The 27,898-nt window shown below is 50.2% G+C and overlaps 2 protein-coding genes across 3 annotated transcripts in view; one reads left to right on the forward strand and one right to left on the reverse strand.

Moving 5' to 3' along the window:
- Nucleotides 1-344: 344 nt before the first annotated feature.
- Nucleotides 345-7,300, reverse strand: AANAT (aralkylamine N-acetyltransferase). 2 transcript variants are annotated; one of them, XM_053994678.1, is made up of 4 exons: nt 6,298-7,300; nt 2,820-3,117; nt 1,910-2,064; nt 345-1,312 (listed from the first exon to the last, which is right to left on the reverse strand). In XM_053994678.1, exons 2-4 carry the CDS (start codon nt 2,974-2,976, stop codon nt 1,007-1,009), a joined length of 618 nt encoding a protein of 205 aa, XP_053850653.1. In that variant the 5' UTR covers nt 2,977-3,117; nt 6,298-7,300; the 3' UTR covers nt 345-1,006. The 2 variants fall into 2 exon arrangements, with proteins under 2 accessions (XP_053850653.1, XP_053850654.1); XM_053994679.1 differs by lacking the exon at nt 6,298-7,300 and adding an exon at nt 5,637-5,783.
- Nucleotides 7,301-13,138: 5,838 nt separating this feature from the next.
- The window catches only part of UBE2O (ubiquitin conjugating enzyme E2 O), a 62,677-nt gene continuing 47,917 nt past the window's right edge, over nt 13,139-27,898 (forward strand). The window contains exon 1 of the mRNA XM_053994684.1: nt 13,139-13,575. Coding sequence (XP_053850659.1) covers nt 13,198-13,575 — 378 coding nt within the window. The 5' untranslated portion in view covers nt 13,139-13,197. The remainder of the gene's footprint in view (nt 13,576-27,898) is intronic.

Below are 27,898 nucleotides of genomic sequence, written 5' to 3' on the forward strand. Positions count from 1 at the left end.
CAGGGAGGGAGGACAAGCTGGGCTGGTGCCCTGATGGGCCACTCAAACCCCTCCCCGGGAGGAGACAGGGTTTGGAGAGTCTCAAGTAGAAGGAGAAGCCAAACACTTGGATCCATGGAACCTCTTGATCCTGCCTGAGGGCAGAGTCACCCCTGCCTTTATCCCACCCTTCACTGAATGACCTGAGGCTGGATTTGCCCCTTCTCCACTGAGGCTGAGGTGCCCCAAGGGGTCCTGGATTGCTCCCCTCATAGCAGCTGGTGCCCTCCCTCTGGCCATTGTGGTGAGGTCATGATCAAAGCAGGGCAGGAACACACATGGGCTGTGTAGAAAATGGCCACCACATCTTTATTTGCTGCTTTCCAACAACCTGAGTTGTTTGCAGAAGGCTTGTCCTGGGCTGGTTGTGGGTCTGGGACAGGGAGGACCATGGTTTGGACTGGTTCCCTGGGGAGGCTCTGCAATGTGCAGCTGAGGGTGTGCTCCAAGGGGGCTGGAAGGGCGTCTGTGGGCAGGGGGGTGGCTGCCACGGCCCCTGCCTGGTCTGGGGGCTGCTCAGGGAGGGCTGGGCCATGGTGTGCTCCACTCGTGGTGGTGGTGATGGTGGGAGGGGTGCCAGGTTGGGATGCCAGGCACATGTTTGCAGGGGCTTTGCTGGGTGTCTCAGCAAACCATGGTGGGGGGAAGTGTCCCCAGACCAGCAGAGCCCCCAGCTGTTCCCAGGGCAAAGCCTTTCCATCTCAGGGGGCTGGTGGCCCTGCAGCCCACCCAGACCTGCCAGCGCAGCCCTGGCTAAAGCAGAGCCCAGGGAGTTGATGCTTCCAGCAGGATCTGGCAGGAATTCCTGTGCCCAGCCCTGCAGGGATGGGATGGGGCCAGGTTGGTGTTGCTGGAAGGCAGATGTGGCAGAGGGAGCAGCTGTAGCCAGGGCCAGCCGGGGAAGGTGGCTCACAGTGGAGGGGATGGAGAGGGGCTGCAGCCTCTCATCCCCCCGGGGCAGCGGGGCTCAGCAGCCGCTGTTCCTGCGCATGAAGGCGTGTCCCCGCACAGGGTGCTGCATCTCCACGAAGGCCAGGTCCCCCACGGTGACCCCGCAGGGCCCCAGCGCCTGGAAGCCGCACTTCTGGTAGAAGGGCACGAGGAAAGGCTCGCACATGAGCAGGGCGCGGCGGGCGGAGGGCAGGCAGCGCAGGTGCTGCAGGTAGCGCCACATCAGGATGGAGCCCTTGCCCTGCTGGCGGACGGTGCGGTGCACGGCCAGCACGTGGATGTGCACGGCCGAGCCCTGCGGCTTGTGCAGGGTCAGTGCTGCCTGCGAGGGGGAAACAGGGCTCAGCAGGACCGGGCAGTCCCATCCTGCTTCTTATTCCCCGCCCCAAAGGACCAGGGTCCACATCCTCCCCATCCCTGTTCACCTCCCCCCATCATCCTCTGAGGGTTTTTAAATTCAAAATGAATTTTGAGGGGAATTACTTGGCATATTTTTTTAACAGCATAGTTTAAATTAATTAATGAGAAAGTTCATTTCTACCAGAACAGCCCTGTAGCAGTTAGTCATGGGAGAAGATTTTGGGAGTAGCCTCAGGGCCCCAGAGAGCTTCTCCTGGTCCCCAGGCTCTGGCAGGGCTGGTGCCCTGATGGGCCACTCAAACCCCTCCCCGGGAGGAGACAGGGTTTGGAGGGTCTCTAGCAGAAGGAGAAGCCAAACATTTGGATCCATGGAACCTCCTGATCATGCCTGAGGGAAGAGTCACCCCTGCCTTTATCCCACCCTTCACTGAATGATCTGAGGTTGGATTTACCCCTTCTCCCCTGAGGCTGAGGTGCCCCAAGGGGTCCTGGATTGCTCCCCTCATAGCAGCTGGTGCCCTCCCTGGTGGTGCACGAGGTGGGAAGGACTGGGTCATACCTGGCTGAGCCTCTCCTGGTCCCAGAGGGAGCCAATGATGAATGCCACGAGCCGCCCTTCTTCAAACCAGCCGAGGGACAGCTCCGGGCACAGGTTCAGAAAGTGGCGGATCTCATCCAGGTGCAGGGGACAGTCCCCAGAAACCGATATAAAGGCTGGAGGGGGGCAGTGGTGAACACAGTGAGAGACAAAGCACACAGAGAGACAGAAACGCTCCCAGCACTGATGTAGGAGAGGGAAAGTGGGATGTGATGAGGAGAGATGGCATGTGTCCTGCTGCCTACTAGGACTAAAGGAGTTCTGAGGGACACAGATGGTTCCAGGGAGCAATTCTGCTTCTCCAGGGGCAGTTGCCCATGGCCCAGTGACCGGCTCCTAACTCTGCTGATTCCAGAGCTACAGCAGCCGGTGCTGAATTGAGCCCTCCCTCTCAGCATCTCACTGGCTGCCCCTGCCCTTGGACAGGAAGGAGAAATGGGCTGGGTGAGTCTGGGTGAGGGAAGCTATGGTGAAGGAAATGGGGAAAGGTTGCCAGGGTGGCACCTCAAAGTGCCCTTGTGCAGTAGGAGGCAGAGCATGGTGTCCTTCCTCCCACTTCCCCTTTCCCTATCCTGTCTTTCACAGGGTTGTTTTGGGAGAGCTGCTCCTCACTCACCAGGAGCGCTCACCTCCCACCATCCCCACCCCAGGGTGAGCCGGGGCCGTGGTTCTCCAGTTCATTAACCACATTAACCAGTTCCTCCACCTCGTTAGGGAGCCCGTGGTGGCCTGGCCACAAGCCACGGCCACCGCATCCTTCCCACGAGGGCACCCACAGGGGAATTCGCCATTACAAGGAGCACAAGAGACTGGAAACAGATGCCAAGGGATCCAGCTGAGGGCACCAGACAGGATTCCCCATCCCCCTTACCTTCGCGCTCGATCTCGAACACGCTGACGGCGTCCTCGGGGCTGAGGCAGCGGAACTCGCTGGCGGGCAGCGTGTGCCGGCGCTGGCCCCCGGGCGAGCTGCGGGGCGACCGCAGGTGGACCGGCTTCAGGAAGGGCAACGCGCTGAGTGCCGACATCCTCCTCCTCTTCCTCCTCCTCCTGCTGCTGCTTCTCCTGCCTGGCTTCCCACCGCTCCCTTGGTTCGGGGCAGCCTCTGCCGGCTCCCACACCCTTTATTCCAGCCGAGCTCCTCCAGCACTGTTAGCCAGTGGAAGTATCTGTTGTTCACAGACAGGATTAGGCTGCTTGCCCCCCTTTTCCTATGGATATGTGTGTTTGTATCTACAGCAAATATCTGCCCCCAGTGACCCCAGCTGCCCTCGCTGTGAGCCGAGGGACACGGGAGGCTGGCACCGGCTGTGAGCTGAGCTAACCCCAGGGACCAGGGGGACAAAAGCACAGTGATCCAGGTGGTGGGACAGAGCAGGGAGAGGGGCCAGAGCTGTCAGAGCTGGAGCATGTGGGGGGCTGAGCATCCTGCCCAACATTGCCCAGCCCATGACAGCACCAGGCAGGAGAACCCTGGAGCAAGTCCAGGTGCTGCCCTGGGGACAAGCAGGGTGGGATGAGCCAAGAGCTGTGAAATAAGCATCTATCTGTGTAAGTTCCCTGTGATGCTCTGGTGTTTCTGGAACAGCACAGCTGTGCTGGAGTAGGAGGTCACAAAGGTGCCCTGACAGGGACACACATCAGGGAGCCAGAGCCACCTCCTCCAGAGCACAGGCTGACAGGATTTACCCCTTTCTCTGACTCACTGAGCAGGTGAGTGTCACAGCTCAACCTCTGTTGGCTTCTCAGGTCATGTCCACCTCACAGAGGTGGGTCCCTGGCAGGGCTGAGCAGGTGACTGAGGCTGAAAGCCTTGGCTGTCCTCCCTGGTGGCCTCAGGCTTTGCCCCCTGCCCCAGCAGCTTTGGGTAGCATGATCCCACCAGACACAGCCCAGACCAGGACACTCCACCTTCAACACGGACCCCTCCAAGAGGGTCACCAGCACCCAAGGTCATCTGGCAGCACCCATCCTGCACAGCCCAGACAAATCCCTTGACCTGGATCAGAGCCTGTAGCTTCAATCTGCCTCTGCTTTCACGTGTGAGTGAACAAAGTTAATAAACCCAGAGAGAACCACATAGTGAACCACAACTTCACTAAGCACACGCATCCTGCAGGCAGAAATAGTGGGAATGGCTATCAGAGCCACCCATTCAACCATCCATCCAAACTCAGAGCAATATGCAAGCAATTTCCAGTGAAGTCAGAGCAAAGCTGGGTCATTTTTGATTATTGTTTCAGAGGTGCTGGCTTTCCCTGCTAATTATAGGCTTGCCTCCAGCTAATAGGATTTATGGAAACAAAAGCATTACCAGCACAAACATTGCACAGGGCACAACTGGCGCAAGCTGGGAATTTTCCATCCTGAAATGCCAAGGGCTGGATGCTTGAAATGCCAGTCTTATCCAGCCCGAGGTGAGACAGGGTGGTCAGGATTTATTTTCAATGAATCGCTGGTTTGGCTGTGGGTGTGCATCTAAGGGAGCAGATCCATCAGGGACAGAGGGTTTCCTTGGCAGGGGAATTATTTAGCATCCCCAGTGCTCATTCCAGCCACCAAGGACTGACTGAACTCATGCTGGGAATGGATGGTTCATGCTCCTGCAGGAGGAAAGTAAAGCAGGGTGAGCTGGCAGGGAGAGTGGGGTGCTGGGGGAGCAGGGGGTAGGTCTAATGTTTGTAGAGTTTATTATGAAATCTTCTGGAAAACCTTGTCCTACTAATTGGATTAGGGATTCATCTGCATGAATAAATCCCAGAGTAGGCAAGAGGGTAAGCTCAGAGGACCTTGAAAATGCAGTGGTGGTTTGATCCTGGGGGTGCTGAGTGCCTGGGGTGAGTTCTGGGGATGCTGCTGGATCAGGCTGGGATGGCTGTGCTGGGATGGCAGGGCAGAGGGGGCAGTTGAATATGGCCTCAGGCAGGGCTAGCATTTCAGTTCCCATGGGAATTACGGAGCTGGATAGTGGAATCATAGAATGGTTTGGGTTGGAAAGGACTGTTAAAGGCCATGCAGTTCACCCCCCTGCAGGGAGAAGGGACACCTTCCACCAGCCCAGGTTCCTCAGGGGTGTTTGCTCTCCAACAGGCACCATTCAGTGCTCACTGCCCAAGAGCAAGTCTTTATCCCAGAGCATACAGAGGCTGGAAACAACTGAGTCACAGGAAGATTCTACAGGGACATCCACAGAGCTGAAGGTTCAAAACCTCATATTTCAGTGGCTGCTCCAATCCCATTAGAGAAAACTGGGAAAGGGCAATCAGGTCCCTCCAGCTATTTTTAGAAATTTCCTGAGACCCCAACCAGCAACACCCTGGAGCAGTAGTCAGGGAAGGGGAAAGGTTGCTCCTTGCTTGTTTTCCTTGTATTTTTTCCCCTCCAGCATGTTATTCCTGGCAACCCAGGTTATACAGCTGAAGGGCTGATATATTTATATTTATTTTCTGGAAATGAACTTCTTGCTTTGTTTCTCAGCTCCCTGAAGAGTTTAAGGTCTTCTGGGGAGGGGTGATACATAGAACTTGCAGAGCATAGAGGAACCAACAGCGCTCCCTAACCCTAGAGAAACCAGGAGCCCTGCACAGCCATGGGGGTACCATGGGAAGCATCAAACCTGCAGAAGTGAAGGAAAGTCTGCCCAGGTCCCAGAGTAAGTGAGAAACAGCAATGAGGAAAATTCTCTCACCATGGCTCATCTGTCCTCTGATGCTCCAGCAAAGCCTTCTGTATTTGTTCAAGTCACTTATACCCCAGGCTGAATTTTGTGCTGTGCTTCCTTGTCAGACCTGCCTGAGATGAGCCCACTATGTCTGTGTGTCGTAGCAGTGAACCAAGAGCTTGCTCTGTAAATTTTTCCTGCCATTACTTGTGTTTGTGCACCAGAAATCAGAGCATCCCCATGGTACAGAGAGATGCTCACAGGTAAATAAGCAGGCAGGTGCACAGAGCCCCCCTGGCAATATCTTTTACTAAGTTATGAATTGTCTGCCCGGATTTGGAGCTGGATTTTTAAAATTAGTTGACAGGACTGAGTTATTCACCAAGTCTTAAAATCAAATACTCTGTGTGAAAGAGCTCAGAGATCAGGGAGGGTTTCAGGGAGAAGAGTCCCTGCAGCTGGGTTTTGGAAGCACATGTTCGAAGTGTAGGGGTGAGACAGGAGCTGGGATAAGAGTCACACCCTCCCCTGTGCCAAAACCACTTCTCAGCAAGCCAAGCTCTGTATACCAGCCTCCCACCCCTCTGGGGTCCTGGGACACAGGAGCAAGCCGCAGTGGCCAGGGGACCAGCAGCTGTCCCCAAGGCTGTCGGTGCCCCTGGGATGTGACAGGAATGTGGGTACTTACCAGCCAGGGTCGCTGAGCCGCTCCCTGCCCGCCTGCCTCCAGGGATGCCGTCTCAGCGCCGGCAGGAGAGGAGGATCCGGGTTTTTGCCTCCTCTCCTCTGTCTGCTGCATCCTCCACAGCCCCTGCTTATATATATTTGTTATTTATGGAGCACGTGATGACATCCTAAGGAGTTTAGAACTCTGATGAAAGACAGGGAGAGGTGAGAGGCTTTAAGGTGTCAGGCCAGCAAAGGGATCACTTCAGGGTTTTTTTGTTTTGTTTTGGTTTATTTTTTTTTCCCTGGTGTGACTGGCCACAGAGGGATAAAGCATTTAGCTGATTGCTCTGCGGGCTGGGTAGGGAGAGCTGGGGACTCAGCCAGGAAAGGGAGCACTGTCCTGTGCCTGATCCTGACCTCTCCAACAGCATCAGGAGCCCATAGGAAGCCAAAGGCAGCCCTGCCCAGAGTGGATGAGCTTTATTTGGGGAAGGATGGGGAGGCTGTTGGTTGTGCCAGGCATGATCATTGCTTGGGCTTGAGCAGGGGGGCGTTTCTCAGCTGACTCCTTTTAGGATGGGGAGTCACATCTCAGGTTTCTTGCCCAAGGAGTTTATTCCAAAATCCAAGCATCTCTCCCCCATGCAGCCCTCTGTTCCTGGGAGCTGTTAAATAAGAAACTGGACAGGCAGAACCAGCAATGTTTGTCTCCATCAGGATACATGTAATAAAAGAGAGATTATCCCAGGCAGGAGCATGATGTTGGCATCATCATTATCATTGGGAACCAGATGCAACCCTGAAAGAAGCCTGGAGCAGGAGGCAGAGCTGGCTTTGCTCCACTGGAGACATTTTCAGGGCAGCTCTGGACCTGCTTTAGCTCCCAGCCATGGTCAACATGACCTGGAGCTACACCCTTATCTCTCTCTTTTAAGTTATTTCATTGAATCGAAACAGAAATATGACCCAGCAGCTTTTTGCTCTTCAGAAATGGCATTTTGGAGCAACTCCCAGCCATTAAAACAGCCCAGCAGAGCAGAGGTTGGCCCGTGGCTAGAATAGTCAATCAGGGATGCCGCATTCCAGTCTGTCTCTTCCTGCTCCCACACAGCTGCAGAGGGTCAACAACTCCATTAAATTAGAGCCACAGCAGTGTGCCTAGATTTGCATATTTAGAGCTCTCTCAGCATCTTCAAAGAGCCCCGAGCTGTCACTGCGGCCCGGCAGCCGGGCTGGTCCCTCTGTTGGAGTACCCACTCAGGAAGACAGCAATTATCTCCGGGGAGGATTTGCTGCGAGGGGCGACATGTGGGAGGCAGATGAATCACGGCTTGGCCCCCCCTCTGCCAGGGCTTGGGAATGAAGCCATGCACACGCAGCTCAGGGGCTCCTCAGCTGCGCCGTGCTGTGTCTCCGGCCCCACCGAGCCCCATTATCCCGGTGCTCAGCGGATTAAGCTGCTTGTGGTGTCTGCAGCCCTGGCTTTGAGGCAGGGTCTGCCATCACGGGATTCAGATGGCATCGGGATCCTTCCCTGCGTGACGCCGTTGGAGAGGTTTCTCTCTCAGACTCACGTAATTGCATAATTCCCAAGCTGGATGCTGTTTACATCCGTGTTTAGCACCTTCCTCTGGCTTGGCCAACAGGACCCATGTTTCCAAGATGATGCTTTTTTCCTGGCAATGACCTAACAGCAGGGCTCTGCATTTTGGCATTGCTGCAAGGTCAGCTGTGGGCTCTGATTTCCCTTTCCCTCACCTTCTTTTTCACCGCTCGTGCTGGTGCCTGTTGTTGCTGTAACTTCCCAGCAGGATGTGGCTCTTTGGACATACTCTGTATTCTCAGCACTTGCCAGGTTGCCCACCTGCTGCTTCTATCCCCCAGTGCTCCCTCTCAAGCTGCCAAGAGTGGTTTTATTTCACCAGCAGCTCCTGAGAAGCCAGTGTGCTTCCAGCCTTTCCTCTGGAGCAGGACATTGTGGTTTAGGAACCTGCCAGCTGCTGCTCTTTCAAAATAGCAATACAGGGCTCCTGTGGAGGGTGGCCAGCCCCAGCCCCATGCTCTGAGCAGGGCCTGGAGGGGCTAGTTCTGCTCTGTGCTCTCAAGTGTTTATATATGTATATCTATAATATGAATAACATGCAAATATACATGTATATATCTTTCCTCTGGTATATTCCCTTTGGGCCATCAGTGACGGGACTGATTCTCTCCACAGACACTCTCAGGGAGCTGGGGAAGGGATGAAGGGATGAAAGGATGCTACTTCACAGCTTTTTTGGGTTCTCAGCAATGGTTAGAGGAACAGGCTTTGAACTCTGGCTTTGACCTGCAGTAGATAAACACGTGCCTTTGCAGGCCTGGTGCATCTTACTGCTCGTCTACCTTTGAGAAAGGAGAGCAAACAAGTCTGGCAGATGGTTTCAGCCATGTCTGCTTGGCCATGGCAACCTGAGCCAAAAGCACGAGATGGGTGCCAGGGCCCAGCCAGGACCTCTTTTGTCCCCTCCCTGGAGCACAGCACTGCTGCTGATTAACCTCCTCTCCTCTCTGTGATCTGGGGTTTGTAACTAGGTCACGGCCACTCATGGCACACTCCTTGGGGGAAAGGGGGTCAGTGGGGGCTGCAGGAGCTTCTCTGGGAGGAGAGGGCTGGGCAGGTGGGAAGGAGCTTAGCAGTGGCAGCCTCACCCTCCAGACCCAGACCTCCAAGCAGTTTAGAGCCAGTCTGGCTTTGGGAAGAGGAGATTCCAGCAGCCTGGCAATTGTTGGGGCATCCTGCTGTTTACAGGATCTGTCCTGCCCTCGATCCAGCCCTGGCACACTCCTGCTGGGAGCCGGGGTGACCCTTGGAGATGGCTGGGGGCCAGATGCCACCCACGGGGAAGAAAAATCCTGGAGGGCAAGACTGAACCTGGACCAACCCCATTGGAGGAGTTGTGGTCTCAGTGAAAAGGGTGAGAGGAGGGAGAGGAGGAGGATCATGCTCACATCGAGTTGTTCATGTACGAGGTGATGCTGCTCTGAGTTTTTTGTAGGAGAGCCAGCAGTGTTTGGTCAGGGCAGCACAACCAGAGAGGGAAAGGCTGGGTAATCATGATTCCTGCAGGATCATGGAACAGCTTGAGGTGGAAGGGGCTTCACAGACCATCTCCTTCCCTGCCCACCCAGCCTCCAGAGGCTCTCTGGGATCACAGAGACAGGATGAAGGATTGCCACTTGCTGCATCACTTGCTCGTATTTCTGTTCCCTGATGTTAATGGGGACACAGGGACTCCTGCTGAGCTGTTTGTCTGCGTGATGATGAAGATAAACCCCCAGTTTTCCCTGTGGGAGGGTCTGGAGCCGTTCCCTGTTACACGAGCTGCTCTGAAAGACCTTTCCTGAAGGCACCAGCTCCTCCCAGCAGGGAAAGGACAGGGACTCTGTGCCTCTGCGAAGCAGCCAAAGAGGGAAACACTGGGAGGATTGGCCAAGGAGGGGCTGCAGAGCGGAGCAGAGGGGTTGGAGCGCTCACCTGCACCCGAGCGCGGAGCCCTCAGCCCGGCGGACGGAGCCCGGCTGCAGCCCCGGGGCTCCGAGCGGAGCTGCTGCCCCTGGGGAGCCACGGGCCGGTGCCACCCGCTCCCCCCGCCAGAGCAGAGCTGCCGGGAGGCGACAGCCCACGAGGTGGCACCAGAGCCCCGCCGCAGCCCGGCACCGGCACCGAGAGGACACCGCGGGACCCCGTGAGCACCTGCCGGCCTCGGGCACCCTCCGGGCATCCCCCGTGGACATCCCGGCACCCAGCGGTCATTCCAGTCCCTGTGGGCATCCCAGAGCCTGGCAGACATCCCCAACACCCAGCAAACATCCTGGTACCCTGCTGGCATCCTTGGCGCCTGCCACGCCTCCTTGCATCCTGTGGGGATCTCCAGCACCTGGCAGCCCCCCCCAGCAGCCTCTGGGCACCCCAGCACCTGCCCCTTAAACCCTGAGCAAAGAGGCCCTGAGAGAACCAAGGAGGAAGGACCAGGGCTTGCTTTTCACCAGTATCTCTACAGGGAGATAAAGGGTATCCTGGGTGTCCCAGCACCTGCTGGGCATCTTGGCACCCTCTGGGCATTCTGGCACCCTCCGGGCATTCTGACACGCCTTCTGGGCAGCAGTATCTCAGCAGGGAGACGCTGGTGATCTAACCTAAGTGCCATAAGGTGGTTAGATCACAGGGACAGCTCGGTTCCAGGGAGGATGTTCTCCTGCGGAGTAAAGGCCGTCCCTTCCCAAAACAGCCTTACCAGCAAGAATTGTCCCCAAACTGGGCAGGGAGGCTGCTTGGCATGTGCCACTCTGCACAAGTCCTGCGTGTTTTGCTGGGTGGTGTGGACTTGCAGAGGTGACTCAGTAGACATCTGAATAGTGACTTAAATAGGAGAGGCTCATTTTGACATCCAGGCACTGTAATATCTGCAGGCTGTCAATATTGTGACAGCCAAGGCCCTGGGCTGTTGTGTCCTAAAAAAGCAATCAGTCCTCCTTCAGTGCCACTTCCTGATGGAAGCATATCAGAGCTCCAGCAGGGATCCGAGTGCAAAAACACACCCAGCTCAACTCCTGCTAACGAGCAAACAGCCCTGACTTGTCCCCATTATAATCCCCCTGCCGTGAGCCTGGTCAGGGGTATAATGTGATTGTTTTCATGGCTATTTGTGGCTACCTGAAACCCCATCACTGCTCTTCAGCACATAACAGCCCTGAAGAGGGACAGTTTCTATCTCCACATGTGATTGTGCCCATTACTGTATCTATATTTTATTAGTGGTTGTTGCAATGTACATTAAGGAGATGTACATTTATCGCTGCGCTGCATAAAGCTCTGCTTTGAAACCCCGAGAAGACATGGCATCAGATTAAAAGAAGTCAAAGGGCACCTTCTGCCTTTCCCAAAGGCCTGATTCTACTTCCACAAGGGCACAATTCTCCCTGGCTACAGAGGGAGAGGGGTTGGTACCTTGTCCACAGCTCCAGGTGGGCTGGAGGAACGCCCTGGGGAGATGTGTCATACTCCCCCCTTCAGCACAGCAATGGTCAGAGGGTGAAATCCTCATGCTCTATAAGTTCTGAATGCTGCCTATCAACTCTACAGCTTGTCCACAGAGGTCAGGGCATGTGGATGCAGGTCTGGATTCCCAGGAGCACATCCCTAGAAACAGCTGTAAATCCACAGTGGCACTGACTGGGTATTTAAACTGTTTTTCCCTGTGGAGCATGCTGCTATTTAGCCACCCAATGGTCCCTTTCAGCTCTATTCTGTTTCTTATCCCTGGGTTGAAGCCAACAATGCTTCAGCAAGGAATCACATTAAAACACTGCCTTTCTGATTAACGGGATGCTGTGGGGAGAGATTGGGGTGGAGGCTGGCTTGGCCTGGGAGCAGACAGGGGCTAAAGGGCTTCACTGCCTGCAGCTCCCTGATTTGGAGGCAGGACAGGGATAGTTTGTACTTCTTTATCCCTCCGAGCATCCTGCTGCCCTGCCACCCACACCCAGGGGTAGTGAGGAGCTGGGCAGAGCTCCCAGTGCACCCATCACCCACACACTGCCTGCCCCGCATCTTTTCAGCTGCTTCCCAGGGCTTTAGGGCAATTTGCAAGATTGGAAAATCCCAATCTTGAGGAGCGGGTTCCAGAATGTAGGAGGCGAGCCCAGGCAGACCTTTATCCTGGCTGCTTTTCCTAAAAGGAGAAACCTTGGAAGGTGGACTGAAAGCCAGTTGGTTGATCCAGCCAAGGCAGAGCAGTCTGGGAGGGAGAGGACAAGAGGGAAAACACTGCTCTGCTGCTCCTGGGGTCTTTTCTGCAAGAGAACAAATTAGGCTGAGGATTTCAGGCATTTTCTTGATATTCAAGCCAGTGCTGCACAGGCAGGAAGGTCTAGGGAGAGAAGAGGCAGAATGTGTTGTGGTAAAAGATAGGCAGTGAAGGCTATTTTGGATTCCTTTAGTCCTTTGCCTGCCAGAGCAGCAGGACTTGCTCAAAAAAACTTTTCTGTTTACAAAATCTCTGCAGACAGAGGGGAAAAATCCTTAGAGTCAATGAAGCCAAATATTCTGCTCATTTGCACACCCTAATGAGGGCTTCTAGGAGCCATGAAAAGCAAGACCAGGCTTTGATGTCAGCTGGAGAGCGGCTCCCAGCATGGAGCAGTGCCCAGTGCCAGGATGGACCCCCACCCGTGCCCAGGCAGAGGGGTCTCTAAACAGCACAGCCCCCATCACTGGGGAGTGGGAGGTGCTGCAGGGCAGCCCTCAGTGACTGAGAACTGGGGGAGGATGCAGTGCCGTGTCCCCCTGTCACTGGGGCTCGGGGACAACGCAGTGCAGCCCCCCCATCTCCGGGGACCAGGGGATGATGCAGCGCAGGATCCTCCATCCCTGGGGACGATGCAATGCAGCCTCCCCTCCCAATCCCTGGAGCTCGTGGGATGATGCAGTGCCGCCCCCCCATCCCCAGGGATCAGAGAACGATGCAGTACAGCCCCCCATCCCTGGGGATGATGATGCAGTTCCCCCTCCATCCTTGGGGATGATGCAGAGCAGCCCCACGCCCCTGGGGGTCAGAGGAGGATGCAGCCCCCCCATTCCTGGGGACGATGCAGCCCCCCGATCCCTGGGGGCGATGATGCAATCCCCCCGTTCCCGGGATCAGCAGACGAAGCAGCCCCCCCGCCCCAGCGCCGGTAACGCAGCGCAGCCCGGCCCGGCCCGGCCCCGCCCCCAGCCCCGCCCCACCCCAGCCCCGCCCTCCCATCCCGCCCCAATGGGCGTGGCCTGTTGTCACGGTGGGCGTGTCCCCATCTGGCCCCGCCCCTGGGCCGTTACTTGCCGCCCCTCCCCTGCCCTCCCCCTCCTGCCGGCCGCGCGCTCCCGCTCACCGGCGCCATGGCGGACCAGCCCGAGGAGGGGGCACCGGCACCGCCGGCACCGGCACCCCCGGCTCCCCCCGCCGCGCTGCCCCTCTCCGCCCCGCCGGGCGGCTCTCAGCGCCTCCTATTCTCCCACGACCTGGTGTCGGGCCGCTACCGCGGCTCCGTGCGCTTCGGCCTGGTGCGCCTCATCCACGGCGAGGACTCGGAGGAGGACTCTGAGGAGGGCGGGCGCGGGACCACGGCCGGCGGCGCCGCCAGCTCGGGCGGCTCCGAGTCGGGAGGCCCCGGGGCCGGCGGCGGGGAGGAGGGCCGCGCCAGCCCGCTGCGGCGGGGCTACGTGCGGGTGCAGTGGTACCCGGAGGGCATCAAGCAGCACGTCAAGGAGACCAAGGTAACCGGGGCGGGGGGCGGCCCGCGGCCTGCACGGGCCCGGTCCCTCCCCGGGGGGCTGGCGTCGGTTGCAAGACCGGGGCGCCGCCTTGGAGGCCTCCCGGGGCAGGGCCTGCACGGCCTGCGGGGCTGCGGGGTCGGGTGCGTTGGAGGCTCCCGAGCGGGAGGTTGCTGCTCCGTTTCCCCCGTGGCGCCCGTCCTTGCCCGCCCGTGCGGCGAGCTGCCGGAGCGGGGAAGGGGGACGGTGTTCTCCAGAGTGTGAAATCCCCTTCCCTTCCTTCATCACGCTCCCTCTGGCAGCCCAGCATGGATGCTGTTGCTGCCTTGCGCTGATGGCAGAGCGCGACTGCTCTGCTGAGGCAGTGGGGCTTGCTGGCGTAAGGAGAAGCGGGCCTGTGAAGGTGATTTGAGCGAACTTCCAGACAGCTCTTACTTGCTGGAGTTGTAGGCCAGTGTCTCAGCCTTTATTGAACGGTGTCGTCACCGCCTGTACTAGGGGAGTCAGCAGTCGAGCAGGGAAACCACCCCTGGATAAAGATTTCAGCAGGAAGCAAACACGGTTTGGATCTGCCCTTGTTTACGTGAGCATTTACCCCTTGCTAATGAGTTGCACGTAAGTCTGTGGCATCTTAATTATATCTGACGAGCCACATGGTGTAGGTCTGCCTTGGAATATTCCCACTTCCCAAAGTTGGTCTGGCCTGGGGTTTTCGCCCAGGCTGACTGACAGTTCAGAGACAAAAGCAGGCGAGGGGGGCACTGTAATAGAGCACAAAGGGGCTGCCAGGGATGGGCGTTGCACTGAGCAGAACGGGTGGCTGCACTGTCCCTGCAGGCTCCCCCTGCTCCTCTGGGCTGGCAGTGGAAAGCAGGAGGCTTCTGGAGAACCGTCTGCTTTGCTGTTCCAGAAACGGCCCCACACGCCGCAGGAGAGAGGGGAGACCGAGAGGAAGAAAGGTGTGTTGTAGTCTTAAAGGCATCGCTAGGATTGCCAGCGCTACAGAATGAGCTAAATTTAGGTGGTAGTGTCATTAGACACGTGACTGCTTGGAGATAAGGAAAATGAAAACAGGTATTCTGAAAAGATACTGCCACATGATGTATTTCTACCTCAAAAAAAAAAAAAAAACCCACACCTATTTTCTCTAGAAAAACTCCATAATTCAATCACTGCAGCCTTCCAGTAAAATCTTCATGTGTTGTTGCAGCAAAAATGTGTCCCAAGTTGAGTTTGGTTTTCAGCATTTACACAAAGCCACCTCCATTTGGGTGAGTAACCATGGATTTAGTTGGTGCTGTTGGGTTCCTAAATCCAGAAGTGTTAGCTCTGACTTCAGTCACTTGGTAACTGCACCAATTGCAGTGTTAGAAAAAGCTGGACTGAGGAGGATCAGAAATCAAAGACACTTATGTAAATAAACAGTCTGTCTGTTTTCCCTTTTAGTGCTGCTGCCCTGGCGTAGGTGCCTTTACCACTCGGGTAATGGACCCTGGGGAGAAGTTTCCTGAGTGCTAGAGAAATTTAGGTGTACTTCTATTGATTTTTTTTTTTTTGGAAAGCTGCCCACTAACCAAATTGAGAGGCATTGTGTACAGTCTGCACTGCAGTTTGGGGTTGCTGAAAACAAACTTGATGCCACTGGAAACATGCAGTGGGACTGATCATGGTTTTGTGGTTATAATTGGGGTTTTTAGCTGTTTGCTGACCCAGTCTCTTTTGGGTTCCACTGATGTGTGAGAACCAGCCTGGTAAGCCTGACAAGCTTGTCATTGTCCAAGCTGGTACAAACCATTACATGGTTTTCCTGGGTCTAAAGTTTGTTGGCTTTTTGGTGCTGTTGCCTACAGGTTCATCTTGTAGCTGTGCCTGACTCTCTAGCATTTTTGGCTGTGAGAGTCTTATTTGATGTTCTTAAAGCATTAACCTGTCCTGGTGACAACTCAACCCTGGACTCCAGAGGATGCTTGTTGCACTCTTTTATTTCCCTTAAATCTGGAATGGGCAGAGGGTGAAGGTGCTCTTGGGGCCAGGGCTTTCATGTGTCTATTTAGTGTATCAGATCCTGATTCCACACAAAAGGCTGGCTGCCTGTCTACCTCCTGTTTGTCAGGTGCTTCAGGATCTGGGAATCATGGTGTGTGTATTAGATAGAACAAGTGCTGTAACTGAGGGAGAAATAAAGTTCTTGGAAATTTTGAGCCAGTGAAACAGCACCTTTGGCTTCCAGTGCAAAGGTCAAAAGCAGCTTTCTGTACCCAATTAATCCTTCAGCTTTCCTGTCTTTTCTTCGACAGTTTGGGGTTTTTTTGATGTAGGTTGTCCAGTAATTTTTGCTGTTGGTTCTGGTTCAACACTTGCTGTTGCTTTTTCCTGTTGGGAATAGTAGGCAGAATTCCACTTAAACCCAGGCACACAATTACTGATATTAGTCAGTAATAGAAACTTTCTCTTGAGATAGAGCTTAGCAGTTGGTGCAAAGCCCCACCAGCTCCTCCAAGAATTGTATATGTGAGCACATTCCTGCCTTTGGTTGCCCTCTTGATAGTCATTAGCAGCATAACAATGATGAGAATAAAAAGAGACAGGATTTCTTTCTCTCTGGCTTCAAGTGCTCCTTTCCTGCTTTCCATGGCCATATCACCCATTTAAGACACTGGGAAATCACTGTTGCTGAGTATTGTAAAACCAAAGCAGACCTGGAAGGAGAAAGCTTCCCTTTCCAAATATATTTGTCATCCATGTCTTGTCTGACCCAACAAATCTGCAGAGCAGTTCCTCTGGCTGGCTAAAGCCATATCTCTGGAGGTAATTTGGAAGGCAGGTTTGGAAGTACTATGAACTGCTGTGAAAACCTGATGCTTTTTTAAAATAAATTATCAGGAATTCTTGGGACCCAGCTGAATTTTAATTTCAGGATCTCTCCGCTGTACTTCAGCATTCCTACTGCACACTTGAGCTGCCTTTGGGAAGTTTATGGGAATGCTTGAAAATACTAGGTATTAGTCAGGCTCTGGGGACTTGAGAATGCTGCTGCCCTTCCTCCTGCCTCTCCCCTGAAAGCCTCAGAGCTCCCTGCAACCTTTCATTTTCACAAAGCCGGGGCAAGGCAGATAGGCCTCTTGTGCAGCTGGGGGAAATGGAAAGTGCAGGTGTTGTGTTTCAGCACCTTATCTGAAGGCCTTCAGCCAGCCAGGCCTCCTGAGTTCCCTGTGCCTGCCTCTGGGAGTGAGGGCTTGGCATGATGCTGTGATACACAGCCAGGTCTGGCTGATGTATATGTAGGGGCCATTGCAGGAGCCCAGGTTTGCTCTAAGAGTCCAGGTACAATTTTTAAAAAAGTTTTTCGCAGCCTATTTTGTAAGGTCTGAATATGATTTAGTTTGGATGACTCTGTTACCTCATCCAACTTTGCTTTGGAAACAGATTCAAACTATCAGGACTTCTCAGACATAAGCTGGTGGCTGATAAACTCATTACCTGGAAATTACCTGATGTTATCTCCAAAAGGCTCTCCGTGAATTCATCTCTGCTTCATCCCACACAGACATTCTGCTCTTTTCCACCCTTCACTCCTGACCTCAGATTTCCTGACCTCAGATATTGGATAATGGATCTAATACAAGGTCACAGGAGGACTTTCTGAAGAAACTCAAGGTCTGTGTTTTCCCTCTGTCCATTCACAGCCACTCTGAGCCCTCACTGCTGGGATCCCAGCCCACCAGCATGTGCCCTTCAGATGTTAATCCTAGCTAGTGACTCTGCAACTTATTTACAACTGAGGCATGAAAACAGCCTTAAAAATCTTCCATCTTCAAACCTGGTGAGATGTTGGCCATCTGGAAGCGCAGTGTGGGCACATTTGGCAAGTGAAGAGGGATAGCAGGATCCTTTTTGGGGCTGTGAGGAAATGCTGGCCCATAGAGCCAAACTCTGGTTCTGTTGCAGCACACAAATCCCATGCCCATAAACTATTAATAGTGGGTTTTACTGCGTGAGGAAGCTGTATCTAACCCTCTTCTTGCATCTGACATTTCAGTTAGTCTCCCAGGGGGCTTCTTTGAAACCACCTGATGTTTGTAGCTGTTAGAGACAGAAGAGAAAAGGCTTACTGGAATTTTTGCAGTTCTGCATAATATAGAACCAATTAATGTGTGACCTTTCCATCCTGTGGGTATCCATTGCAAGGTTAGGTACCCTTGGGTCAATTCCCCATTTTACTTTGATTTGTTTGGCTCTTGTGATATAGACTTGGGGATCATCATTAATATTTTACTGTAAAAGTGGAATCCAGCGCAATTCACAGTGTGGAAGTCTCAGGAGTACTAAATATTGTACACTGTTACTGCTTTGTGTACTGTGTGCAGAGTGAATTGGTAATTCAGGAGTTGAAAGTGGCCATCTGGGCTAAGCCATTTATTATAATTATTCCAAATGGAGACAGGAGTGTTATTTTTAAAATGAACGAAGCCTGTCCTCAAGCAAGCAGTGTTTGTGATGTGCTCTTTTCCAAGGTGTGCTCCCTTTCAGTGTGCTGCTGTAGCTTAAAAAAACCCCAAACTAAATTAGTAATGCTTTTAGGACTAGTAAACAAACTAATGTGCACTAAAAGCTTTAGAGGGAATCAATCGATGCCCGTGACAGGCTCTGAAATACCTGTGTGGGTGAGACATTTTGCTGCAGCTTTCTCATACAAATTGATTTGCTGATGTGATGCAGCTCCAGTGCAGACTTTGGCAAAAAAAAGGACTTTAGACAATTTTATGAAGTTTCTTTTTTGGCTGAAGGTTCTTTATTGAAGTTAAATAGCAGCAGCTTTGACAAATGCTGTTTGGGACAAGGTCTTGATTGCCTATGGCAGCTGTCCTCAGCTCCTCTCCTCTCTTCAGAGGAAAGACATTATTTTTAATGTTCAGCATCTGTGTTGGTGTGGGAAATAATTGGTGTTTGGAAAGCTAAAAGCCTCTTCTCCTTTGACTGTTTAATTGCTTGGGGGATTTCAAAGGCTCAGAGGTGATGACACCTTCCTAAATGCTACTTAGGAAAACCCTGCCTCATTTTTTCCATTCTGCTGTTACCTCCCACCATGTGCAGGGTCTTTGCCCAAAGGGACCTGTGTTTAGGTCATCCCAAGTAGAGGAGCTGATCATTTGAGCTGAAATCCTTGTGCTTCCTTTTGAGGTTGGCAGTCCTGACTTTCCTGGAACTGAGATGTGAGATGATGGCTCAGCTTCTGCGTTTTACATAGTTCTCCAGACTACTTGACCTGTAACTCAGCTCAGGCTCCACCTTGTGTAGCTGGTGTGTCCCATTCCTGAGACCTTTAAACCTGTGGCAAGATATGAGAATGCTAACTCCTAGGGAAAAAAAAACTGAAGGGAGGCTCCATGGTAAGGTTTGGGCTTTCTTCCATTTGCTTTTAGGCTGCTAAATAGAAAGGTGCATGTTTATGTCTGAATCAAAAATATTCTGCTAACTTGAATTTATGAAGTTAAGCAAAATTAAGTTGCTATTAATGACAATATCCTGGGGCTGGGATAGGGTTTTTTTCTTTCTGAATGTTAAATGTTTCTGTGAAGGGAGCAGGAAACTTTGAGGGGTAATGATTGTTAGGGGTGATTAAATACTATGAACAGCATACAGTATTGACAGCAAAGATGCTAGGGATTGCTGATTACTGTAATAGCTGCAGCACTTTCAGACGTGCCTGAGTTTCAAGTTGACAGGTGTCTTTTTAGCTTTAGTGCTGTCTGTGGTCTGTGCTGACTGAATTTCAGAAGATCTGTGCCTGTGGTGGTACAGAGTACACACAGCCCAGCTTGGTGCAGTTGGAGACTTACAGACTTGGATGCAATTCTGGATAGAAAGCATCTCTTCGTGGGTGTTTCAGGGTTATTGTGTTTGACTGCACACCTGGCCAAAAGAAAGGGATGGAGTCATGTGTCTGCTGTGCTTTCTGCCCCGTGTTTGGGAGCACTTGGACCAGGCCTTGGAAGAGACACAAATGGAAATTGTGAACATTTACTGGGCTCAGATCTTCACGTGTGTGTAGATGGAAACAAATATGGTGGTGCTGGATGTGGATTTGATAACTGTGTTGGATATGTGCGTGCGCAGGAGAGGTAAGGGGAAGGACAGGTGATGTTATCTTTGTTTTCTGCCCTTAATTGCATTAGGGTTTAGAGCACCTTAATGGAGAGACAGATCCAATAAGTACCTGCAGATGGAATTTCTTCCCCTCCCAGAATGGCCTGTAGATCAAGGGCAAAACCACGGGTTGGGAGTGGGCAGATTAGAAGACTAAGAAATCTGTACCTCTGTACATTTTTTTTGATTGCTTTTTAAAGAAATGGCATCACTTTTATGCTTTCTTCAGCCTTTTCCATCAGTCAGGTGCAGGTTGTACCAGAGAAGCTTTGACTGCAGGGAGCTGCAGTTCAGTTCAGGTTACTGGGAAGACTTAAGCTAAATAGCATTGATGCTTCTATGCTGTTAGATAAGAGTGTGCACCATGGACCTGCTGGTCTAAAATTTAACAAATGAAAAGTTAATGTGTAGAAGTGATGTCTTAGACCAGTATCTTGGTGAACCTCTGTAGTTTTGGTGAGTTTTTGGATTTGCTTGCTGTGTTAGCTGCTGGCATGGTATATGAGGTTGCTTGGATATACAAAGTGGAAGCCAAGATACAAAATGCTTTTTATGCACATATGCTGAGGTCTTGAAAGTGGGACACATCAAGCTACGCCATAAATAATCTGTCCAGTTTTTCAAAGGGTTTGAACAACCAGCTCCCTTATGATATATGTTGGATGCTCTAGGTAGGTAGACTTCTTTGTGATTGCAGAGCTGGGTTTTTTTCCATGCTTTTGCCATTGTGTTTAAAATCATGACTGCTGTTTTTTTCCTCAACAGCTGGTGCTGCTGCTCTCTGTGTGAAAGAATGGGCAGTGTGGAGGCTGTTGGCAGGAGGTGAGACCAAGGACTGGCAGCAGGGCAGGCCAGGAGAGGACAGGAGCACTTGGTGTCTTACTGTAGCTTCCAGGCCAGGAAAAATTAAATTCACAGGAGTACATTAGGAACAAGGAAACCATGCTCAGCTTGCATTTGCAGTGGTATCACTTCACAGCCTCTGGTTACAGCCTCTTGAGTTGAAGAGAAACTGCACAGCCATACCCTTGGTCCATTAAGCAGGATTGGTTTTGTACAATGAAACTGCAGCAGTGGTACCATGTGGTTCTGTATTCAGCACACATCAGACACAGTCTCAGTGGTTTGCTCTTACTGCTGCCTGTAAAACCTTTAGCTTTTCTGCTTGTGAGGGAAGGGTTTGGAGACAGACAAGTGAAGAGGGCTATTTAATCACCATCTGAAAAGATGAGAGGCTTAAGGTTTTTAACTATTTTTCTTAGCCTGGAGCTGGGAGTTCTGGTATCTTATTCCTGTGGAAGTGACTGGGTACAGTTGTCATTTGTCAGTGGATGATGAATCTTCTGCTCAGTAAAATACACTAATACAGTGAGCTGGAATTAGTTCCATCATGACTGATTTATTTTTTACCTACTTTTGAAAGAATATAACTTCTTTGAGAATAAAAGAACTTTATATATTAATAATTTGGGTGTAAGAAACGGTGCTGCTTTTCTGCTGATAAAGGGTACTTAGCAAATAAGTAGCACTTTTCATCTTCAAAGCATTTCCTGGGCTCTGATGTGTCAGTGGGTGTTGGAAAGGTGACAAAAACTCTCCCCTCAGGTGACTCTGGGAAAGACAGCCAGCATTAGTGCTGCCAGGTGGTGTTTTCCTGGTGTGTGCTTAGTGTTTTCTCTATTTGACCATTTCCAGGGATCAAGAGCATGAGCTGGCTGCTCAGTGGAAAAATGTTTTGACATTCCTCAGTGCAGTTACAGCTAGAGATTTGTTTGGGAAAATTACTCTCAGGCAGAGCCACAATACATTGGTTATTTGGTGTATGTGTGAAATGGGATGCTTGGGAACTCACCATTTAGCATTGAGTAACTCAAGTTTGATTTGCTTTCACTTATGTGAGGAGCTACACTGAGTAACCCAGTGTTTTAAAAGTTAGTTTAGGTGTAAATCTACTGAGCTGGGGGTTTTGCAAGGCTGGATGAAAAGAGTAGTCAGTGAAGAACGGCTGAGATTAACTCTGAAGTTAGTTCCTAGTGGTGTTTCTAGAATCGAGTGGGTTTCATACTTCTTGGCTCAAGATCTGTTGTTAGAGAGCTGGTCCTAGATCTCAGTCCTCAGTGAAATTGTTGGCAGCAGCTATACAGAAACAGTTGGAGCTTGAGTAGCACTGATCACCAAGGAACCTTTGTATTTTCCTTTACCCTCATGGCACTAAAATGGCTATCCTGCTTTACCTGCTGCTGGACAGGGGTTGGAGGTGTCAGCAGTGTGAGGGGCTGCTGCCCATCCCAAGTGTTCAGTGCTGCCTCTGCTCTCTGCCCTCACATCTTTGCTTTTCAGTATTTGGCGTGAGTGTGCACGGAGCACTGCTTAATATTTTTGTTGAGAGATGATGGCATTTCCAGCAAGGCCCTGCTTGTCCTTTGCCCTTCTGCTGCTTTTGAAGACTAAAGTTGGGTTTTTTTTCCTCTTGGAAGGTGGGCTATGTATCTAATCCAAATTAATAAATCTCATGAGTATTGCAAGTAATATTTATGCTTCTGTTCAGCCTCTGTGTCCAAGTTCCTTGAAACAACTTTAGTCTTGAGACAAAATAGCCACATTTTCTAAACTTAGAGTTACTACACAGTTGGATAACTGACTGGAAATGATACATCATAAGCCTGCTCTTCAGATTTGTTTTGTCCTTAGCATATGTGACTTCTGTCAGAAGTCTTTTCTCTGTCCTTGTGCTGCAGGTTGTTGAAGTTTTTTTTTGATTTCCCATGCTGTGGTACAGCTTTGTCTTAGTGAACTGTCCATGGGTTCAATTTAAAGCAGAAAGTGGGAGCAGGGAAGAGGGAGGAATCTCCATCCTTTGTTTAAAACTTGCTTTTGTGTTTTTTGTTTCTTAAAGTCTGCAGATGTGGATGATTCATTTGCTTCCTGTAAGGGATGGTCTGGCCAACATTTCAAGTGTATTCCAAAGAGCTTGGGAAGCTCTTCCTTGTTGTAATAGTACATAATCACAGAACTTCCTCGACTGTGCATCTCTGTACATTCCTGAAATACAAGAAAGAAGAGAGCACCCTGTGGAATGCCCCAGCAGGGAAGGTGACACTGTACAGGAAACACCAGCATTCCTGGCTGCTTAGTTTAGGAAAAAACTTCACAATGGCTTTCTTAATTCATTAACTGATATTTTTATCACCCTCATGTCATTGTTGTGAGATCTCACTTTGTGTTAAAATTGGACAAGCAGATCCAGAGTGTGTCATTGGCTCAGTAACTACTTTTTCACCCACAACATCTGACTTGCACAGCTGATTCGGCTTTTTGGTGCTTTTGACTCTGGGGCCAGAAACTTCCTCTGTTTTGTTTTCTGTGGTGGTGGGGATTGTGCTGGTGCGTGATGGAGAAAAATGCCATTTGGTTCACAAATGAAATCTGCCTTGTAATGATAAAGCAAAGTGCGGGGTGACTTTATTGTAACAAAATGTGTGCTGGCTCCCTGTTAGCATTCTGGGCTGGTGCTGCTGAGGGCATCACTGCAGGAGCAGCTTGCTTTGTCTCTCAGAAGTTCTGTTAAAGAGTTAACTCTTTGCTTCGATTCCTTGAATTAGGAACCTGTGTCAGTCTGGATGAGAAAAGCTGTAATTTCTAGCATAAACATGCAAACAGCTTACACCCATCTCCTCTAGTAAAAAGCAAATCTAACTCCTAAATAGCTGCCTGTCTTTATAAATGTGCTATTATGTGCTGAAGCACAATTATTTTCTCCCTTTTCACCCTCAGACTGTACATCACTGACTTCCTTTCTGGAGAGGCTTTTTCCCCACTATTCCTACAACCCTTGCCCACACTTACTCCAGTTCACACCGTGCTTTCTTCATCTGAGTTCGCTCTGGCTGCCCTGATCAGCCTCAAGTGCCTTGTTGAATGCTGTTAGTGTTTCTTTCCTGAGCCCGTGTTAGATGAAAACAATTCCCATATCAGGCACTCTTTGTATTTCACAGGAATATTATGTGATCTGCTCTCGTGTTTCTTGTTCTGTTGTGGAGCTTAGAGAAAATTTAATTTATTGAAAATCAATATCACCAATATGGTAATTGCTCTGGTTACTTCAATGAATGTGTAAACTCTTTAGTCAGAAGAGTCTTTCTGTTTTTTTTTCAGTGTTGACACTCTGAACTTTGGAAGAAATCCAGGCTGAATTCCTGGCTTCCTCTTAATAGTGCTGTGTTCTTTTTTCTATTCTCAGTAACATAATTTAGTACAAAATTGCCATGTGTAGGTATTAGTTACCATTTGAAATCTATCTACTTGTGCACAATGGTTAAAATAATTGTGATTTGAATTTCCTCTTATTTTAATGTGTGAATGCAGCCCGAGTGTGTTGCACTAATTCGTGTACTCTGCTGCTTAATTGGCACTGGGTGCAAACACAGCACGTGTGTTCACACCTCATGTCTCCCTCACAGGGATGCTTTGGTTTCTTGTGTTAGTGCCCCACGAAGTTGCTTTCTCTTGAGCTCCAGCAGTCTCTGATTAGCATATGTACAGCCATGCAGGGCAGCTCTGGAGGAAATGCTCTTATCTGAGAGCTCCTAAAGTGGAGCTGCAAAAGCAATTTTTTTCCCTTTTAGTGGTTGTGCCAGATTGGAAATTGGTAGTGCTGGAAACCCGGCCTGTTGGATTTAACAGTGTTTGACCTTGGCCATGGTCGTTCGGGTAGAGAGGTCTCGTTACCCACATTACCTCTGATAGTAACCATTGAGTGCACTTTCCTGTCTTAGTGTCTGAAAGAACCTTAACTTTCTCTTGTGATAATCTCTTCTAATCTGGCAGTGATAAGTGCTTGCTGTCAGGAGAGTGTGATGAGAAATGAAAAGACTGAAAAATCAGCTTTGAAGGTGGTGTTTGTAGGGCAGATTCCCATCTCTGTGCTCCTGTGTCTCTGAGTGAATGTTGTGCTCTGGTACTGCTGAGAGGGCAGCAAACTCAGGATGGAGAGTTCTTTTCCAGAACTGGGATCTTTGTGGCTGCTTGGTACTGTTTGGGATAGCAAGCCATTCTATAAAAGCATTTATGAGCAATCTTAGAACTCTGCTGTGTGTCTCCTTTCTGCTTCTTGGTGCTGGAGGAATTGTGATAGTGGCAGCAAACTGAACACCCCAGGAGCTGAGGAGTCCATGATACTTGTTTTGGAAAGCAGCCTAAGGAATCTTTATGAAGTGCCAGTTGTTCTTGTTAGTGCTGCTAACTTAGCCCAGCTTTAGCACAGTTCAGGTTGCCTGCCTCTCATCTGCTGTGCTGGCAATGCTTAAATAAAGCCTTGAATAAAGCCTAAAACAAAAGATCAAGGATTAGAGGCAAAATTATATTCAGAACATCACTGTCCAACCTGTGTACTCAACTGAGCATGGTAGACAAGACACCAAATTGCAAACTGTTGCTAGGGATAATGGCAGGACAAAGCACCTAATCTAAAACACTTAAATAATTGTTAAGTTGGTCCCAATATTTCAACTATAAGCTTTGACATTTTTCTCTGAAGCAATAAACTCACACTAAGCAGAAGTAGGTAACACATGGAATTAGTAGCACATGAGAGATAGGATGGTGATTTAGAACAATGCATCATCAATTCTCTGAATATTGTACCATCACCCAGAGTCTGTAACAGCTAGCAAGCCTCCTTTCACAGTGAGGACCATTCCTGGGCAAGGTCTCCAAGTTCACTTCAAAAGGGTTCTTCAGTATTTGCTAGCTGGGCTCTTGGCTCAGCTGGTTCCTGCTGTGCTTGTAAGAGGATCAGGTACTGCTGCCGTACACAAAAGTTTGTTGTTGTAGCAGGTTGTTTTTTCATAACTATTTCTTTGATTTTGATACCATTTGGCTGCTTCAGAGCTCCTGAAGCATTCTTCCTTTTGATTAGGTTTAGTTTTCTCTCCACACCTGGAGAGGCTCAAAGACCCTTTCTCTTCACATCTCTTGTATTTGCTATTTTCATTGTTCTCTGAGAATTAAGTTATTCAGGGCAATAGCATGTTCATTGCTCTTGAGAGCAGTCCCTACCCTGCTCTGGACGGCTGGCAGGGCATCCGTTTGCTCTCTTAATTTTCCAGTTTCATCAGAAAAAGATCTGTAGATCGTCTCAAAATGCTTAACTGGTAATTATGGCTTTCTAGCCTGGGAGTGTTGCATCTGCACTGAGGAGTGATATTGAGCTGAGCTTTTAGGTTTTCCTGCTAGTGAACAAGACACGTGAGTAAAATAACATTTCCCCTTCCCACCCCCACCCCCCCCCAATTGCTTTAGGGCGTATAAAATGAAGCAGGATTATCTGTGTTCTAAAGAAGAATAAAACAAAGGCTGTTTCTTCTGTTCTCATGGAAATGAGGCTCCGGGAGGAACATTACAAGGTTAGTACGTGCTGTGTGATTACCTAGTGCAGCTACTTAAGCTTAGTCTCATCCAAACAGTGCCTTTGAGTTTATCTCCTGCTCTCAAGAAAACCAGGCACCTGCCACATTCAGCTACAGTGTGATTTAACAAAGTGGCAGATCTTCATTAGAGACCAGGAAGAGCTTTTAATCAGAAATGACAACATGCAGCCTGTGATTTACACCCAGGCCTCAAGTGATGGGAGAAATCACCCTTCTCAACACCCACCTTGCTATAAATAGCTGTTTTCACTGGGGGCAGGTGCTACTGAAATGTCACTTGGGTGAAATCTGAGTGACATGTTGAGTGTGTGTCTCAGAGCCAAGAGAGGCATTGTCTTTGTCGGATATATTGAAACGTGCAGTGTCTCTGCCAAGAGATGTTGTAATGGTGAGATAGATATCGATCAGAGCTTACTCTTGAAGTGTTTTGAAACTCTAATACTTCCTTGAATCATCTCAGTGCTCCATTCACAAAAGTTGCTGTTGTTAAAATGTTACACTGTTAGGTTTGTCTTGGTTTTATCCCACCATATTCCGCCACCATAAGGGATATTTTTTCAGGAAACTATATTTTTCAATTCCCTACTTCTGTGCACATCACAAGGGGTTAATTTCTCCCCTTTTTGTTATGAAAAGAAGTGTTGTTTGAGTGCCCAGACAGTTGGTAACATCTGGCAGTCTGCTTTTTGGTGGAGTGTTAAGTATCTTCACAGTCCTGTTTTTATAATTGTCCTCTGAAAGAGTGAACCATGGTGACTCTCCCAATGGAATATTTATCCGTGACATGCTGTCTCTTCAGTGTTTTGTGGGACTGTACTTCTGACACTGATAGTTCCTGCAAGAGGAAAATTAGTTTATCTTGATCCATCCATTCAGCTCTGGAGTGTTTCTTGAACTTTGTGGAAGGGCCTGAGATGGGTACATGTGATAGAAGAAATGTTGGATTCAATTGCAAATTGCCATTATTACAATCACTTTTCGAGATGAACTCTACCAATCATCACTTGCTCTTGAGATGAGATCAGCAGCTTCTTTTTAAACTTCATTGATGTCTTTTTTTAAAAGCTACTTTATGGAAAACATCTTTGCTAGATGAAATAGATTTGGGACTTTTGAATTACAGACTTTGATTTTAAGCAGACATCAGATCTTTGGGCTGTTCCAGTTCTAAAGGTGTGTGACACTTCAGTGCTTTAACACTGAGGCTTCTCAGCACCTGTCTGGAGAACTTGGACACCCAAAGCCCATGGAAGTTATCCCTGTGTTGCCCTGTTTTTGACTGTCAAGGAGGATTTTAGTGCAGAAGCCTGTGGGTATTGGCATTGTGGTGTCAATGTAGTCCTGAAAGGATCTGGAGCACAGCTGTGGTGGCAGACTCAAGCACTGATGGGCAAGAGTGTACCACACCTCTCTATAAGTGATTCTTAGTAATTCCTATTTTTGTCTTACCGTCTATCTCAGCCTGGTCTGCTGACCAGACTGAAAGCTATAAAGAGCTCTGAATCTGGGGCTGAAGCAGCATGTATGTTGTATAGAGTGAGGGTGCCTGCTTGCACACAGCTGGGTTTGGGAGATTTGTTTCATTTCTCCAAGGCTGGCACACAGGATGGAGAAGTTTGAGTAGATGAGATGCTGAACAGCACCAGGAACCTGAGACGTGCTGGTGCTGCAGTGAGGGGGTGGATGTCGTAGAAATGGTGTCTGTGGTGCTGAGTCCTGCTGCAGAGAGACTCAGGTTTGTCCTGCCTTAG

This window comes from Vidua macroura, chromosome 19 (assembly GCF_024509145.1).
Source record: "Vidua macroura isolate BioBank_ID:100142 chromosome 19, ASM2450914v1, whole genome shotgun sequence".
NCBI classification, from domain to species: Eukaryota; Metazoa; Chordata; class Aves; order Passeriformes; family Viduidae; genus Vidua; species Vidua macroura.